At 42.2% G+C, this 17,997-nt stretch overlaps 1 protein-coding gene across 2 annotated transcripts in view; it reads left to right on the forward strand.

The window, feature by feature from the left end:
• The first annotated feature begins 1,658 nt into the window (after nt 1-1,658).
• The window catches only part of GDA (guanine deaminase), a 134,749-nt gene continuing 118,410 nt past the window's right edge, over nt 1,659-17,997 (forward strand). For both annotated transcript variants that reach the window (XM_019934671.3, XM_019934670.3), the window contains exon 1: nt 1,659-2,123. In XM_019934671.3, coding sequence (XP_019790230.1) covers nt 2,001-2,123 — 123 coding nt within the window. In that variant the 5' untranslated portion in view covers nt 1,659-2,000. The remainder of the gene's footprint in view (nt 2,124-17,997) is intronic.

The following is a 17,997-nucleotide window of genomic DNA, read 5'->3' on the forward strand; positions in this document are numbered from 1 at the left end:
CCTCTTTTACAGTGACAGCCAGACGTTTTCTTCACTTTTCTTTCTGAGGTTTGTGTATATACAAGCCTAGATCAAGAGGATGTTTTCAGTGTTCTGTCTCTTGCGACTGCAAGCAGGGAGTGTGGTCTGCATAATCAGAAGTAAGCAACAGGGAGAAAGGGCTGATGTCTCCCAGAGGCAAGTGCAAAGCTCTCAGCTTCCTAATCTCAGGGCTTCCTAATCTCAGGGCTTCCTAATCTGAGTTCTTGGCAGGTGATCAACGAGCTTGGTGTGCTTGGGACTGAGGAGTTTCCTGCATTGTGAGACTTTCAGTGTTACAGCAAGGAAAGTCCCCATGAGTTGGTCACCCTACACCTTGGTAAGGGGGAGGTGAAGGTACTGAGAAGGGAATGAATCATTTATATAAGCTACCCCTGTGTCATAAAAGCAGCAATTCAGAGAAAGCTTGCTCATGTACGGCAGTGTGAAACCCTTATCCTTTATGTAGGAGCCAAAATCGATATTTATCTCAGGTTACTGCTCTGCTCCCAGAAGAACCATTCATTCATTCATTCATTCAATATGTATGAAACACCAGGCACTGTTCTAGGTATAAGACTCCTGTCCTTGTGGTGCTTCTGTTACTCTGTGTGTGTGTATACTGGGGGAAGGGAAGCAGAAATAAATGAAAAAGCATAAAATAAATGAGAATGGATATGATAAATGCAATAGCAGAAACAAAATAGTCTAATGCGATAGAAACTGTCAGGGATGGGGACGTGCTATTAGCTTGGTGTTGGAGGGAGGTTACTCGGAAGAGCTGACACTTGAGGTAAACCAGTGATCGGAAGAGCCAGTCATGTGAGTATCCACAGGAGGCATTAGGGGCAGAAGGAGCAGCACGCACAAAGGCCCTGAGTGGAAACCAGTTATTCTTCCTGGAGGAACTTAGTAAAGTACTTTGTGCACATACTGTAGGGAAGGAATGCTGACCTAGAATCAATCTTAGCAACCACCCAGTCCCAGTTCCATTTTCACAAACAAGGATAAGGATGCTGAGTCCCACCTGCATTGACCATAGTCTCTTGATTCCTAATCCAGGACTCTTTCCACCAAGCCATGCCACACTGCCATTTTTAGCTACTTGGCTTGAGTACTTAATTTTCTCCCCCTGTACAACTGGAAGTAAATCAAAGAGATTCATTTATTTTAGGTATGAGAAAAACTGGAATTGGAGTTGTTTGTGGGTGGACACAAGGCCCAAAACATTGGCCTCAGGTGAAGAGAGGAACTTTGGGGTCGAGATTAGCCTTCACTGGTGGGGCCCCCATAATTCTGTAAGACATGCTTTCAGAACATGAGGTTAGGACAAATTCTTCAGCCCGCAGAAAATGAAAATGAAACTGGTTGGTAAAGTAGGCAGCCCTAACAGACCTGTCACCCTGGCACTGAACTCGTGCCCGTTCAGACCTTGTGGTTACTACAGGTTGAAAAGTTCCAGGGTTTGGCCACAAATAGCCCTAAGAGTTTAAAGGGCAGGGAAAGCAGATAGATGCAACTCTGGGCGTGACAACTAAAGGAAGGTGGAGGAAGTTGGGGCCCGCGGCAAAAGCGAATTTAATGACCACTTAAAGGTACAGGGATGGAATCCTGAATCCTCCAACTCCTTCCTTCATCTCCTGCCCCCTGGGTGGGTGACAACAACCAACGGTTAAAAGAACCGCAGCGTGAACGGTGATTTTGGAAACTCAAAGAGTTAACGTATCAAAAACTAAAGCAGGGGAGGAGAGACTGGAGCCAACTCACGGGAGAAAAAATCCTATTGGCATCGAGGAGGCAGGGAGCCAGCCCCTGGGCGCGGTCTGCAGGGGGAAGGCGATCGCGCGGGGAAGCGGGGGCAGGACGAGGCCGGCGCTGGTGCCGGCTCGGCAGCTGCCCGCAGCCGCAGGGAGTCCTCGCCGCGCCTCCGCCCGGTGCGCCCTCCTTGGGCCGCGGACTCCGCACTGCGCTCCACCGCTGACATGTGTGCCGCCCGGATGCCGCCCCTGGCGCACATCTTCCGAGGGACTTTCGTCCACTCCACCTGGACCTGCCCCATGGAGGTGCTGCGGGATCACCTCCTTGGTGTGAGCGACAGCGGCAAAGTAAGCGGGTGCGGGGTCTGGCGCACCCTGACGGGCGGGCGGACAGGTGGAAGGAAGCTCGCCGCGTGAGCCGCGGAGCCCGGAGTTAGCTCCGTGTGGAGCGGGCGCCGCGGCGCTGGAGTTGAACTTGAGCGTTTTGGCTTTGGGAGAACGCCGGGAGAGCCCTGGCACTGGGTTCGTGGGCTGGACTGGGAGTAAAGTGTTCCTAGGTGCTGGGAGCCATGGAGTACGCACACCCACGATTGGTTCGACAGCCGTGCAGGCTGTGGTGGCAGGGAGCGAGGCTGTGCCCTGCCAAATCTTAAGAGATCATTAATAAACTAGCACCGCGCTTCATTCATTTTTGTATCTCAGGAGCCTGACACAGTGCCTGGCACCACCTAGGCGCTCCGTAAATTTGATTGAATTTATTGTGAAAGAAATAACAGAAGGGTCATTTGATCAGTGTGGTTGAGCCCTTTCAGTGCATTGGAATAAGTAAAGAACTGATTTCATTCACCTGATCATTCAGCAAACAATACATGAATGATTCAGACTAGACAACCTGTAATACTAGAAAGAGCAGTCTGAGATAAATTATCCACCCAACCCCATCCCCCAGCCATTTGCATCAAAGCAAGCAGTTCCATTTTAAGGTTCAAAATGTCTTCTATGAGAGTATCTTTCACACTTACATTTCCAAAATCAGGATTTCTGCAAACGACATAGGTAACTTGACTGTTCCATACACACCAGTGGTAGCTGTATTGGCAGTGGCCTGGCCAGTTTCAGTGAAAGCCATTCCATTTTTAGGAGAAAAATTAAAGATAGAGATGGGTTATTTTTGAGCTTTTCCCCAACTACTTGTTTGGTTAACATAAGTACACATATTTGGAACTTGTCAGCTTGAAGATACTATTCCTGACTAAAGATGCTTCCGAGTCAGTGACAGTTTTGAATCGTGACTCTTACATTTGGGGATAACTAAACCCTGTTTTCTTTTGGTGCTTAAAAATCTATACTCCCTGTGTATATTCGGGGAGCCTGCTGTTGTGTTTCCAAGGTGATGAAACTCTCAGAGCTCTCCCAAATGGGGAGACTCCAGTAAACCCTGAGACTGATGAATTGTTGCCTTGGGTACTTGACCCTCAAGTTTCAGGGATGCCTTAGGCTTGGGACAAGTCCCAAGAAGCAAAGGAAGAGAGACTGCTAGACCAGGGCAAGATTAGAGGTATTTGCTTAATCACAAGGAATTGTTCAACAATTAGGTTTCTTTTTACAATTTAAATTTTCATTTCTAAAATTTGAATTGGTAGGATGGCAGGTGAGAGAATTGACCAGTGGAGAGGAGGAAGAAAAGAAAGTAATTTATCTAAAAATTTACCTTTTCTGGGGGTTGTACAGAAGAAGAATAAAAGAGTGTCCTGAACATGAAATCAGTAGTTGAGTCAGGGAGTCTGTTCATAACTAAGGAGCATATTGGAGTTATAAATTTAGAAAAATGCCATTCCCCCACAAGACAAAATGAACTAGGAATCGGATACAAAGGTGAGTTAATCAACTGGATTAGATTTACAGTATACAGTGTCCTAATCAGTGAAATGGTAACTGTTTTATTGGTCTCCTCCTAAGTGCAGGGCAGTTGATCCCTGACTGTGTGTAAAGGGTGGACATGTCATATATATTTTAAGACTTGATTTCTTTCATTTTGAAAATGGGACTGCCTCACCTTTAGAGTTACTGGGATAAATATATTATTCATTTAAAAATTTTCAAGGTTCTTACAGAAAATTATATTCCCATGAAGTAAATAAATATGCAGTTGATCTTTATCTTTTTACTGAGCTCCCAAAGCTGTTCTCAAACCTTGGGATGAATCAGAAACATCTGGGGTGTTTGTTAAAATGCCAGTTCCTGGGTGTCATCTTCAGAGAATCTGAATCTGTAGGCCTGGAGTAGGTCCTAGGAAGTGGCATTCCAACAAAGGTCCCAGGAGATTCGGACACAGGTAGTGGATGGATTACATTTTGGGTAACCTCAGTATATAGGCTGTGTGATGCAACCAGTTATGTGGGGTCTTGGGTGCTCAGTTCTCCATTTCAAGCCCTGGGCTGGGGTAGCATCTCAGAGAGACAGGACATGATTTCCTCTGCCCTCCCTCTCCCTTCTAGACCTAATCTTTCATTTCAGGTAGGCCCAGAGAATGGTAATGATTAACTGCTTTTAGTTCATTAATTAAAACGCATTCAAAATTAGGTTAATTTAAAAAAAAATTCTCTAGTCAATATTGGGCATTTTGAATTCAGAGTTAGTTTTTCTACTCAAGTGGCATGTAGCTTTTTGAAAGAAAAACTCCAGCATGTGTAATTCATTTGCAGATAGGTAATTAATTGTGAGACACTGTGTGCTCAAATATTACTAAATTATCTGATTCTTCCAGCAGGGTCAAGTTGAATTTAAAGATAGGTAAAGATGTCTTGGGTCTTTTAAGCACACTTAGCTGAAAGCAACAGCAAGGAAGAGAATCATTTTGGAAGTAGTGCCCTGGGGTAGCAGGAGCAAGTCCTATGGAGACCTAAGTTCAAGTCAGGTCTCCACCACCTACATGTTCAAAGTCCATGGGTGAGACCTTAACCTCTCTGAGCCTCAGTTTCCTCACTTGTAGAATCAGATACTTTTGCTAAGTATTAAATGAGACAATGTATGAAAATGCCTGTCACTTAGTGGATACGCAACACATACCATGTTCATTTTGTCCCCTTCCTTCCCTCTGTGCCTAGCAAATCCTTAACCTCTTGCTCACTGTAGCATTTTTGCATATTTCCGCATGGTGGCACCCATGCAGGCCAACAGGTAGAGAAGGAAGCCGTGGCCTGGGATGAAATATGTGGGAGGTGGGGGAGGTCACTGGGCCTCTGGTGTGCAGCCTCACTGCTCATGCCATCGACCCTCTGGGACACAAAGATGCATCTAGGAAGAAAGATCTAAACAGCATTTGCTGCCGGTTCACTAGCACATCATTTTCAGTGTCTCTTTTAGTCTTCAGTGTGATTATTTCGTCTTAAAGTTAGGAAAGTTGAGACTTGAAAAATCATGCATCCAGAGATGGATTTTGAATTAACATGGCCAAAGCCCATATTCTCCCTCTCTCTCTCTCTCTCTCTCTTTAATTGGGTATAGTTGCTTTGCAATGCTATGTCATATTCTGCTGTGGTCACCGCAGAGGATAGAGCTGAGCTCCCTGTGCTATACAGCAAGTTCCCACTAGCTATCTACTTTACACATGGTAGTGTATATATGTCAATCCTAATCTCCCAATTCATCCCACCCCCTTCCCCACCGGTGTCCACACGTCCGTTTTCTACGTCTGCATCTCTGTTCCTGCCCCGCAAATTGGTTCATCTGTACCATTTTTCTGGAGTCCACATATATGCGTTAATATAAGATATTTGTTTTCCTCTTTCTGACTTACTTTACTCTGTGTGACAGACTGTAGGTCCATCCACATCTCTACAGATGACCCAATTTTGTTCCTTTTTCATAATGGCCGTCATCAAAAAATCTACAAACAATAAATGCTGGAGAGGGTGTGGAGAAAAGGGAACCCTCTCACACTGTTGGTGGGAATGTAAATTGATACAGCCACTATGGAGAAGAGTGTGGCGGTTCCTTAAAAAACTAAAAATAGAGTTACCATATGACCCAGCAATCCCACTACTGAGCATATACCCTGAGAAAACCATAATTCAAAAAGACACATGCACCCCAATGTTCACTGCAGCTCTATTTACAATAGGTGGGACATGGAAGCCCATATTCTCTTTACTAGAGTAGCCCACCTCCCTGAGGCACAGTCCCTGACCTCAGTGAACTTGCACTTTTAGCAAGGGAGCTTAGAGTTGTACCTGTAATAAAAGTGGATTGATTCCTGAACCAAAGACTGGGCTCATTGCTGGAGATACGCTGATGAGTGAAATATGCAAACTCTGCCCTGCTCTAGTGAGGTTGATCATCTCGTGATTAACAGAATCTGCTATGACCTATAAGAACTTGAACTAATCTGGGAGGTAGGGAAGAGGCTTCTAGGTAGAGGGAATAGCCTGTGCAAAGGCCCTGGGGTAGGAAGGAATGAAAACATCAAGGTGGTTAGAATCCAAAGTTCTAGAAGAGGATAACACAATGTAAGTCTAGAGAGGTAGGCAGGGCATAGGGAGTTGGGGGAGGGATTGTGCCATGACCAAATTTTGCATTTTTTTTTTAAAGATCATTTTAGCTTCAGGATGTAAAGAATGCATTGGAGAGGAGTTAAGTGCAGGCAAGGAGATCAGATAGGATCCTGTTGCAGTAGTTTAGGTGAAATGGGATGTGGCTTAGAAGAGAGAGGCGGTGTAATGTATCAATTAAGAAATGAACTCTCAAGAGTACTTCTATCACTTATTACCTATGTGAATTTGAATAAGTTACTTAACAATTCTATTTCCAAGTTTCCTCAAGTATAAAATGATTACTATAATCTACCTCACTGGGCTATTGAAAAGACTAAATGAATTAATAATTGTAAAGTGCATAGAATAATGCCTTGCAGCGTAGCACATGCCCAGTAAACATCAGCAGTTATTATCAGCAATGGAGATAGAAAGAGGTGGACAGAATTGGTAACTATTTAGGTCAAATTAATTGGATTTGATGATAGGATTAGAAAGATGTTTGTGAATGTATTAAATAGTATGGTGGGATACAAATTGGTTGGTGGTAGGAAAAACTTGATGAAGGAAGCCAAAATTGAACTGGACATTAAAGAACACATAGGACTTGAACATGCAGAAGAGGGTTAAATAGCCCTGGTTAAGGGAAATGAATCAATGTTCTGTAATTTCTAAAACTTCTAGGAGGAGCAAGAGTTGTGTTTCACCTGTGACTGCATCATCATCTTGCTTTACCAGGAGTTCTCATAGTCTGAATCACAAAACTTAGTGGTTGTGTGTCATCTTTTCCTTCTGCTTGGCCAGGTGAAGACCCATCTTCCTATAAGCTCAAGACCTCAGAATATCTTATCATTTTGAAGAGGGAATTTGGGATAAGCTACCCCTTCTGAGGCTGCTGCATCAGGGCTTCACTTTCATCAGAAACGTTTTCATGCCCAAGGATCACATTATCATCCTGTAAATTCCCATTTTCTGGAAGGCAGATTGCTTTGTTCAAAATGCTCATGGCAGACCCTGTTGGTTACCCACTCACTAGCCATAACCACTTCTTTCTTATTAACACTTTCTGAGCTTGATAGCCTGCAGTATACTTGGCTCATGGATAGATCATGGTGTAAGCCAGTCATAGTAATCATAATCCTGTTTGCTGGATACTTATTTTTCCAGTTTCCTGGTAGCTAAGGGTGGCCAGTGATGACATTCCAGCATTCAGGAAGTCATCTCAGAGGCTTCTGGGAAATATTTTTTCCCTAATAAATAGACACAGATGTGGGAAGAGAAGTCCTTCCTTTTTTGGATACTTTCATGCGAGGAGTGGAGCTGCTGCCACCACTGTTTGAGACTCTGAGGAAAAAAGTTAAGAGGTTTTCAGAGGCACCAGCCTAGTCCCTCTTTGAACATCATTGAATGCATACGTGAATTACATCGAGTAGTTAATGGTCCCTGGAGCTGCCTACTACCGTTGAATTCTTTTGCGAGATAATGAAATATCTTTATTATCTACCCTTCTGTCAATTGCAGCTCAAAGCACCTCTAACAATTATACCACTTTTTCAAAGAATCGTATTATTTTTCAAAGGACTGCTAGCTGCCTTCTCCTTTTTCCGTTTCTATCTTCTCCTTATTTGCCAAAAATGTCAGTGTCTTTCCAGGCACCCATATCAGTATTCAGGTCCCCCCAGTTATCCCCTGGGGTATCTTTGTGCACACCCCTTTCCATTGTCATTGGCCCTGTCCAGCCTTCCATTGTCTCTTGCCTGAAGTATTACAGGAACCTCCTAACCGTTTTCTCTTCCCCCATTCTAATATCTCTTCCACATTACTGACAGTTACTTTCCTGGAGCATGGGTAGTGTCATATATCTTCTCTTTTGTAACTACCTATGGCTCTCTATTGCCTCTAAGATCCAAATGCCCCAGGAAGATATTTTAGACATGACATTTGGCCCTAACCTGCTTTCCTAATACTTTCTCCTGTTCCATCCTTCTCTCTTGCAAGTAGGAGTAGGATTACCATGAGGTATCCACAAGCTGAGGGATAGCTATCTATGTCAACTTCTCACTGTTTCCCAGCACATCATATCTTTTTGCACCTCCACTTTGTTGGTGACAATCCCTCAGCCTGGAATAGTCCTCCTTTATATAATCCCTTTTCCATTCCACCTCTGTCAAAATGAAATCTTGCTTTTCCTCCAAGGCCCAGTTCTGATGTCCCCTTCTTCCCAAAAGCTTCTCTGGCGACCATCCCCCAGTTGAAATAAATTACCTTTTGTTTTTCCATAAAATTTGCATATATATTCAAACCGGTGTTTTCCTGGTGGTTAAGAGCATGGCTTCTGGAGTCAGATTATGTGGATTCAAATCCCAGCTCTGCCACTTACTTGGAAACATTTCCTAATATATTTGAGCCTTGGTACCCTCACTTATAAAATGTGGACAACAGCACCCTGAAGAAGAGGTAAGGCAGATGAGGTAGTGTGTGTAAAGCACTTGGCACATAGTAATTGCTCAATAAATACTGGCCATTGTTATTATTTTTCTCTCACTAAAGTGATTATTTCACTTTTGCCTTTGATTATACTTAGGTTTATAGAATGTTCTCACTCACTGAACTGATTTAAAGTTCTTTGACAAGTGGGAGGTGAACTGGAGAGAAGGTAACATTTATTAAGTCATAATTTGTGTCAGACACTCTGCCAGATTCTTTATACGTCAACAGTTCTGAGATGAGACCACATCATCATAATCATCTTCTTCTTCGTTATCCCTACTCTACAAATGAGGAAATGGAGGGTCAGCTAGTTAGTTGACTTGACTGCAGTCATGGTGAGTAAGTGGCAAAACCAAGAATCACACCCAAGTCTGTCTAATTTCCAAGGTTTGTGCTCTTTCCAGGAGTTCCGGCTGCCTCCTGTCATGAGGAGTGCTGACACTCTGTTGTCTTTAAGGCTCCTCAACATTGTCTTACTGTTCTAACACAAAGTAGGTGATCAGAAAAGTGTTTTGAAAGTGATGTGTAGTACAAAGACATTTGTGTGTGATGATTAAAAAAAAAGACATTTCTAATTCCAGAGAGTTTTTTTTTTTTTTTAAAGCACTATTTGACTTATTCTTCGAGGCCTTGAAGCAACACTGCTGGGCATGACTGGAGTTTGCCACCCTTCTGGTTGTGTAAAGTTGTTTGTGAATTTCTGGAATTTCTTGGCAGTCTGGTTGATTCAGTGCTGTGGCTGTGAGGCAGCATAGGTGTTGGTGTATCTGACACGTGGCTGACTGTCTGGGAGCTTCTGACAGGTGCAGAGGTGGTGGGCAGGATCTCCTGCAGGCCTATGGCATGCCCATTCCCTTAATGGGCATTGATCTAACTATTTAGGGATAAAGGCCAGGTGGACTTCCCTTACCTGCAAGAAGAGAATCCAATCGGTCATGTGTTCACAACCCCCTTTTTGTAGAAAAGATTTAAGGCAGCTCTAGAGGGCACAGGCAAGTGGTGATGCTTTTATACATTTAAGGGAGAAGAGTCAGTTGTTGACATAAAACAAAGCTAGGAATTAGATTTAAAATGCATCGTGAAATGACCTACACTGTTATTGGCCTCTAACTTTCCTAGGTGCCAGCCATTAAAAGGACACATGTTACCTAGTTGGCAATATCTGTACTAAAAGCAATTGCTCAAGAGAAATGCCCCTGTTCTTGATGCTGAGTTCGGATGGGAATTTCTCCTAGATGGACACTGTCTCTTATAATTATGCTTAACAACTTTCCAGTGCAAGGTAGCATTTCATAGGATTGCCTCTCTTGAGCTGAAGATGTGACAGGAAGAAGGGGGTCCATAAAACTATTCTGTAGGGCTGAAGCTCTGGGGAGGGGACAGTGGGAGGTGGTGCAGGTACCCAGGTCTTGGCTGATCTGAAATGTCCTAGAGATAGACTTCAGGATGTCAGAGGGGTGGCAGGACCCCATGTCTTCCAGGTACTCCTAAGAGTGGTCCTTCTGTTGGGGTTATGATGAACAGCAAGAGGGAGGAGCCTCGTAGTTATTTGGCATAAGCCTGGAGTGCAGTTTGTTTCGTGTTGCCAGTAAAATGCAGAACCACCTACCTTTACTGCTAATCCAGCTTTGTGGACGTTGAGGAACCTCACAAGAGGCTATTCAACAATTTCAAACCCATTTACACCGGTTAGAAATCCATTTCCATGGTGGCCGTGGCTGCCCTTTGTGACCACACGATGCTACACTTGGGTGCTAATCCCAGCCATCTGTCTGCCATTACTATGTTGTTCTGTCCAGGCTGGAAAGGGCTTTCCTGTCGGTCAGCTCAGTGGCAACTCCACACCCCTGTGCTCTGTTTGTTCTAGAACAACTCATACAGACTGCTGTGGTCACACTGGTCTTAATATTTAGCTTCCCCCTCTAGGGAGGAGAACAAGGTGTTATTCTTTCCTGGTGCATCCAAGGCACTAAGAAAACAAAATACAAGAGAAATTCTCAGTGGGTCACTCAGCTACTCAATGGTAAGTTTTAAAAATGAGTTCCATGGTATATTTAAGTTATGATTTTAAAAGTTTGATCAATAAAAATATAAGCACATTTGTTATATTAAGCAGATGTGCATTAAAATACTATAACATGAATAAAAAGGAAATAAATTTTGTGTGTAAATCATCTTCTTACATTGCATTGGGTTTCTAGCCCATGACACTGGGTTATAAGCTCGTAGACAGGAGGTACATGGATGGCGCTATTGCTCACGTTAACAACTACGATAATATTGAACATTTATTAGGCACTTGTTATGTGCTAGGTTCTGTACTCTGTGCTTTGCAAAGCATAATTCTCCTGACTACTTTATGAGGTGAAACTCTTACCGATTCCTGATTAGGTTCTTTCCCTACCTGGTTATTGTTCACATCAACAAGGTGAAATTACTTTTTTAGCAGCAAACAGAAACTTTATTCATTGGCCAAAGAATGGAAAAGGAGGAGCTCATGCTCTAAAATCACCTTTTCCTCGTTACAGGCAAGGCGAAATTCCTATAGAAAAAGGTGAAGGAGGCTAGGGGGCACGGGTATCTTTTATTATCCTGACTTGTGGAAAGGGGTGGTGACTTTCCAGAATGCAGCTCATGCCTATTTTCAGCCCTTGTGTGGTCCTTCAGTGTCTGGGTCAGAAGTGGGTTTAACCAGTATGGCGCAGGTGGGAAGAGATCTTATTACAATGAGATGGTAATGAGCTGTAGAGAGACCTTTGTCCCAATTTTTAATTCGGCTAGCTTATGCCAGTTTCTTGTGGTTAAGCCCTCTTGTTCTAATTATGTAAAAACAGCTAGAAGATACAGTCAGTTTTTGGTTTTCTGCAAGTTTGCCTGGAGTAGAGAGTTTACCAGAAGTGGGGCACTTCTTTGCCTCCTTGCCTAAGACAGGTGCACTTGTGCTTTACAGAGACAGTTTAGGTACAGATGAAGGACCCTTGACTTGATCCCCTGGGTGACAAAACTTTTCCTTATTTTATTGACAAGGAAACTGAGACTCAGAGTGTTAATCCTAACTCTGAAATAAACATCTGATTACTATACATTGGATGACTTCTCTCTCCTAAAGACACTGTTTAGCTCTTTGTTTTCAGATAGTCAAATGGCAAAGTTATAATAGCGTTCTGTACTTAAATTGTAAATACCAATTTAATCCCTAAGATTAAAGGTGAGGACAGATTCATCTCTTCAGATACATTTTTCTCACTGTTGTGGCCTCTCCCGTTGCAGAGCACAGGCTCCGGACGCGCAGGCACAGTGGCCATGGCTCACAGTTCTAGCCGCTCCGCGGCATGTGGGATCTTCCCGGACCGGGGCACAAACCCGTGTCCCCTGCATTGGCAGGCGGACTCTCAACCAGTGCGCCACCAGGGAAGCCCATGATACATTTTTTAAGACTCAGCAATAGGGAATTTACTGGCAGTCCGGTGGTTAGCACTCTGCACTCTCACTGCCGAGGGCCCAGGTTCAATCCCTGGTTGGGGATCTAAGATCTCACAGCCACAAGGCGTGGACAAAAAAAGAAAAAAAGATTGAGCAATAAATGTTGATCATCTCCCCCCAAATCTTACTTTGACGTTATTTCCCACCTTCGAAAAAGCCTCACCCTTTTCCTTTATGAAAGCATTTCTTCATTGACGTTATTACACTGACTTATTGACTCTAAAGGATAAATTACATTAACTTTATTTTTTCTTTTTTAAAGTATCTCATATTTTAAGCATCAAACAATATACTACATGCTGTGTTAGATATTTTATCTATTATCACATTAATACTCTACAATCATATGAGGTAGATTTTTTCCTCTTATATTGGAGTAGAGTTGATTAACATTAACTTCTAATTGAGATCTGTTTTTCAAAATCTTTTGACTGTTGAAGTTGGTGCCTTTGCTTGTGAAATGGTGATTTGTTTTTCATGAATTAGTTATTCATGCACTGTTACCTGAAACCGTTTCGTAATAAATACCCTTCATGCCTTCTCTTCTCATCATGGTTCTGCTCAGGTTGGCATCACCATGAGACCTGCTTCTATAGTCACAATGCTTTTTCTCTTCTCAGCCTGTTACTGGGTTTTAAAAAATTATTTTGACAGAATGAACTTTCCTCAGTAACCTCCACCTGAAAACCCAGCTGTGTTGACCTCAATTTATCAACCAGCTATTGATTCGTGAGTTAAAAAAGCTTTGAAGGCTAAACAATTATAAGATAATTCTAATTTAAAGTGAGTTCTTCTAGACTTACATATACTGATATAGGAATTTTAAGAACCCAAAGATTTCCCAGTAGTTTAAATGGACAAAAAAGTGTATGACCATACAACACTCTCCATTCACCCACACACTTATATACACACATTATAAAACATATTTCTGGAAGGCAGTATTAAAATTAAAAACCTAAATAAGGGCTCCCCTGGTGGCGCAGTGGTTGAGAGTCCGCCTGCCGATGCAGGGGACACGGGTTCATGCCCCGGTCCGGGAAGATCCCACATGCCGCGGAGCAGCTGGGCCCGTGAGCCATGGCTGCTGAGCCTGCGCGTCCGGATCCTGTGCTCCGCAACGGGAGAGGCCGCAACAGTGAGAGGCCCGCGTACCGCAAAAACAAAAACAAAAAACACCCAAATAACAGTTTTGTAGAGTAGGAGTGGAGAAGTGGGGATGTGGAGAAGAATTTTCACGTTCCACTTTATACCTTTCTGCATTATTAGTTTTTGTTTTATAATTTTCCATAAAATTCACCATTTTAAAGTGTACAATTCAGTGTCATTTATCACAGTCACAATGTTGTACAACCATCACCACTAACTAGTTCCAGAATATGTTCATCACCCCCAAAGGGAAACCCATTAACCATGAAGCAGTCACTCCCTATCCCTCCCCTCCTTCCCCTGAGCAACCACTAATTTGCTTTCTGTTTCTATAAATTTGCCCTATTCTGGATATTTTATATAGATGGATAAATATAATGTGTAACCTTTGTGTCTGGCTTTTTTCACTTAATGTTTTCAAGGTTCACTCATGTTGTGGCATGTGTCAGAACTCCTTTCCTTTTTATGGCTGATTAATAATCCATTGTATAGATATACAACATTGTGTTTATGTGTCCATCAGTTGATGGACATTTGAATTGTTTCCACCTTTTGCCTATTGTCAGCAGTGCTACTCTGAACATCATGTGCAAGTTTTTAAAACCAGTTTATTGTTTAAAGTTGTTTTATGGTTCCACATTGCTTAACTGTGGGATAATTCCTGGCCTAGCCTTGCTAACTGATTGCCCCACCTTTCATATTGTTTATGCCCTTGTGTCTTTGTTTATGCTCCTCCTTCACCTTCCTTCTGCTGGTTCCATGTACCTTAGAAACTAGTTTAGAAACTAGTTTAGAAACTAGTTTAAACGTTACTTCCTCAATGAGGTCATTGCTGACATTGCTCCCTGCCTTCTGTTTGCAGGCAGAGCTGAACCTGGCTCCTTTGTGCCTCAGTTTCTGCTTGGCACCTCTTTGTGGCTCTTTATTTTGTGAGTCTCTCCTATAACCCAACCTTGAAGGCAGGGGCCATGACTTGATCACTTTTGTATTCACGACTCCTAGCACGTGGTAGGTAGGCACTCAGATGAATATTTGTTAGATAAACGGTGCTTAGATTTTTTTTTACTGCAGGATAACCAGGTTGGAAAAGTTCACTTTAGGATCACCAAAATGTACAGCCAACTAAAAATATCTTCCAAATAATTGTTTGAATAAGAACTCTGGGTTTTTCTAATCTGGGTGTTTGATACAATGTACTTGGCCACTGGGAGCTATAATTAGTTTCATGTCCTAGTGAGTAATTAAGAACCCTGGAAGAGTAGATTCTAATTGGAACTCTGAGGCCACATAAAGTTTTCAAATGCCTTTAACTTGGACTGTGTTAAGGATCTGGAATAATGTAGATTATATAGGCCTGCTTACTCCCTTTGGTTTTATATTATGGTTTAAGTGTTCACTTCTTCATAAAATTGTAATTTACTTGAAATGTTGCTTGTAAACTGCCACTTACAATTTATAGTCCTGGAACATGGTAGATCCTCCAAAAACAATAGCTCTTATTTTCCATCTCCTGCCCCTCACAGTACTTGGTGCTTTAGCACAAAATCAGCATTCAATAAATGCTTCTGAGTAAAAGAATGAACAGAATGGGCTGCTATACTCTGAGAGTACACTATTCCTTTTGACCCTCAGATAGTCCTGGCTGTGTAGGCAGGCAGTAGTTAATCAACATGCTCATCTGGTTGTAGCCAATATCTGTGAAGGTGCAACAGAAGAAGTAATATTGTTAATGCCTTCCAAGAGTGGGACAGATTTTTTTCTTTGTGCCCTTTAACGTGGAAGTTGTTTCCCTCCTGCCATGTGGAGGGTGGTCTTATGTAAGCCCTAACTATTTTCTGAAGTGCAAAACACAGGGAGAAGCCGTTCTGGCTCCCTGGGACATGAACCTTCAGCTCCAAGCATGTGGACTCACTAGCCTGTGGAGTTAGTGCCCTTGGAGCTCATAACAACTGATAATGGCTGATGAAGAGCAAAGACTTAAAGGGGTTCAGGATAAAATTGTGAGCAAAAGGAATGCAGATACTGCCTTATTTGTACTCAGAGTCAATAATCAAATGAGCATGAATAAGTATATGATCTCTACAAAGGAAAAATGCAGAGTGCTATGGAGGTATGAAGCCAGAGGACCTGGCTTATTTTGAGGAGGTGTTTCAAGATGCATCCCTAAAGAAGTGACATTTGGTTGAGTCTGAAGTCTAAATGGAAGTTAACTAGGCAAAGGAAGGGAGGGGAAAGGCCATGCAAAGACCCAGTGGGGTGGAGGAATTAGGAACCTGTGATGGAGGATGGGGGTGGAAATAGATGAAGCCAGAGAGATAAGCAGTAGCCATGGCAGTGTCTTTGTAGGCCTTTCCCTTTATTCCAAGGCCAATGGGAAGGCAATGAAGACTGTTAGAATGAAGAAGATAGATCAGATTTGCATTTTAAAAATATATAAACAGTCACACCTGTCAGAATGGCTATCATAAAAAACCCACAAATAACAAATGTTGGCAAGGATGTGGAGAAAAGGGAAACCTAGTACACTATTGGTGGGAATGTAAACTGGTGCAGCCACTATGGAAAACAGTATGGAGGTTCCTCAAAAAACTAGAAATAGAACTACCAGCAATTCCACCCTTAGGTATATATCTGAAGAAAACGAAAACAGTAGTTCGAAGAAAGGCATGCACCCCAATGTTCATGGCATCATTGTTTATAATAGGCAAGATATGGAAGCAACCTAAGTGTCCATCAACAGATAAATGGATAAAGAAGATATATATATAAATGAAAACAAACAAACCTACATATATATATATATGAATTGCAGGGTGGAGGACAGACTAGAGCAGAGCAAGAGTGGTTGCTGTAGGAGATGTGTTAGAAGGAATTGCAGTGAACCACGAAAGAGAGGTAGGTGGTGGTAGCCTTGGAGAGAAGTAGGTCCATCTGTGAGACAGTAAGGATGCAAAAAACTCAATGAGATTGGGTGACAGGTTGGATATGGGGTGGGGACAAGCTTCCCCTAGATTTCAGGCTTATACAACTGGATGGATGTGGTGGACATCATTGAGTTAGGGAACAGAGAAAGAGGTCAGACCCTGAGGTCTGTTTTGGTCATGCTTAGTGGAGGTGCCCTTGAGATATCTGAGTAGGAGATAGTGGAGTAAGGATTGAGCACCAGAAGGTAATGTCATAGAAGGCAAAAGATGGGGATACTTCAAGATGGAGGGAGTAGAGCAAATGTCACATGTTACTGAGAAGTAGAGGAGGAATAATACTGGAAAAATGTCCAATGGATTTAGCAACATGAGATTATTGTTGAACTTACGAAGACTTATTTTGGTGGAGAGAGAGGGTGCCAGTCATCTTGGTTTGGGTTTGAAATGGGTGAAAGATAAGGAAATACAGATAGTGATCATAGACAACTCTTCTGAGATAACTGTGTAATGTTTTTATTTATCATAAAGTGCCTCCAATAGTGATAAAATACAAATAAGTTACGTATGTTTTATTCCCCCAGTTAAGTTATTTGAGGGCTTTTCTACAAGTGTTTGTGCTTATAAAAGTTACATAAGCACTAATATTGCCCATTTACAAATATTTGAGTGGACGCTAAAGCCTTGGCAAATGTATATGTGCCAGAGTTTAGAATTAGTTACAACCTTCTTAATAATCATTTTACTATCTTATCTCAGAAATGTAATTTAGCACCTCAGAGTCACTGGAAATCTTGATATTCAGTCAGTATTTTTGTTTCAAAGCGTGGGATGCTACTAGTGAAGCTATTTTCATTTTATTAAGACCAAACAGGGAAGGCATAATTTTTCTATACATTTAAGGTTGTTTTGAAATTAAAACAAACAAAAGCAGGTAAGACAATCGAAACAGATGTTTCCTGTATTTTAAATGCGCTTTGATCCTGGGGAAGCATTTTTGGACTCCTGCCTTCTCTAAGGGAATTAAGAAAACCTCCCCTCCTCCCTCTCTCCCAGGTGGATGACTGTGCAAGAAAGATTTAATCCAGTTGGAAAAAAAACCACATATAAATGACTCACATTAGGAAGGAAAACTGCAACCCTTATCTGTATGAATGGAGGCCTGATCATTCTTTTTTCTTTCTCTGTCCAGACAATCAAGTAGGAAGGAGAAAAACAAGACTTATGCTAGATTTGTGACAATTGAAATTAGAATAAGGAAAACTATCCGTGTAATCTAGACAGGATTGGAGTCTTCAAAAATGCCAAATCATTGGGTATGTAGAGTGAGAAGACAGTTAAGAGGAAACTATGTGGAAAAGGAATGATGTGACAATTATGACAATATAAATACACATCAGTTTACATTTTTTTCATGTCTTTGGGCTTCCCCATCTTTGTGTCTTATCCTGAATGCCCTAACCCCTCACTCTTCCCTACTTATAACTTATCCATCACCTCCAAAACACAGAAAAAAAGAAAAGAAGATTTCTTCTTTCTATGAGTTTTCACAGCTCAGTTCATAATGCCAATTTGGCTCTTAGAAACATGCCACTGTGCACTGTTCTCAGTTTCCTATCTGCACATAAATTTTATTTCCTCTGGCAG

The sequence above is a fragment of the Tursiops truncatus genome, chromosome 6 (genome assembly GCF_011762595.2).
Source record: "Tursiops truncatus isolate mTurTru1 chromosome 6, mTurTru1.mat.Y, whole genome shotgun sequence".
Classification (NCBI taxonomy): Eukaryota; Metazoa; Chordata; class Mammalia; order Artiodactyla; family Delphinidae; genus Tursiops; species Tursiops truncatus.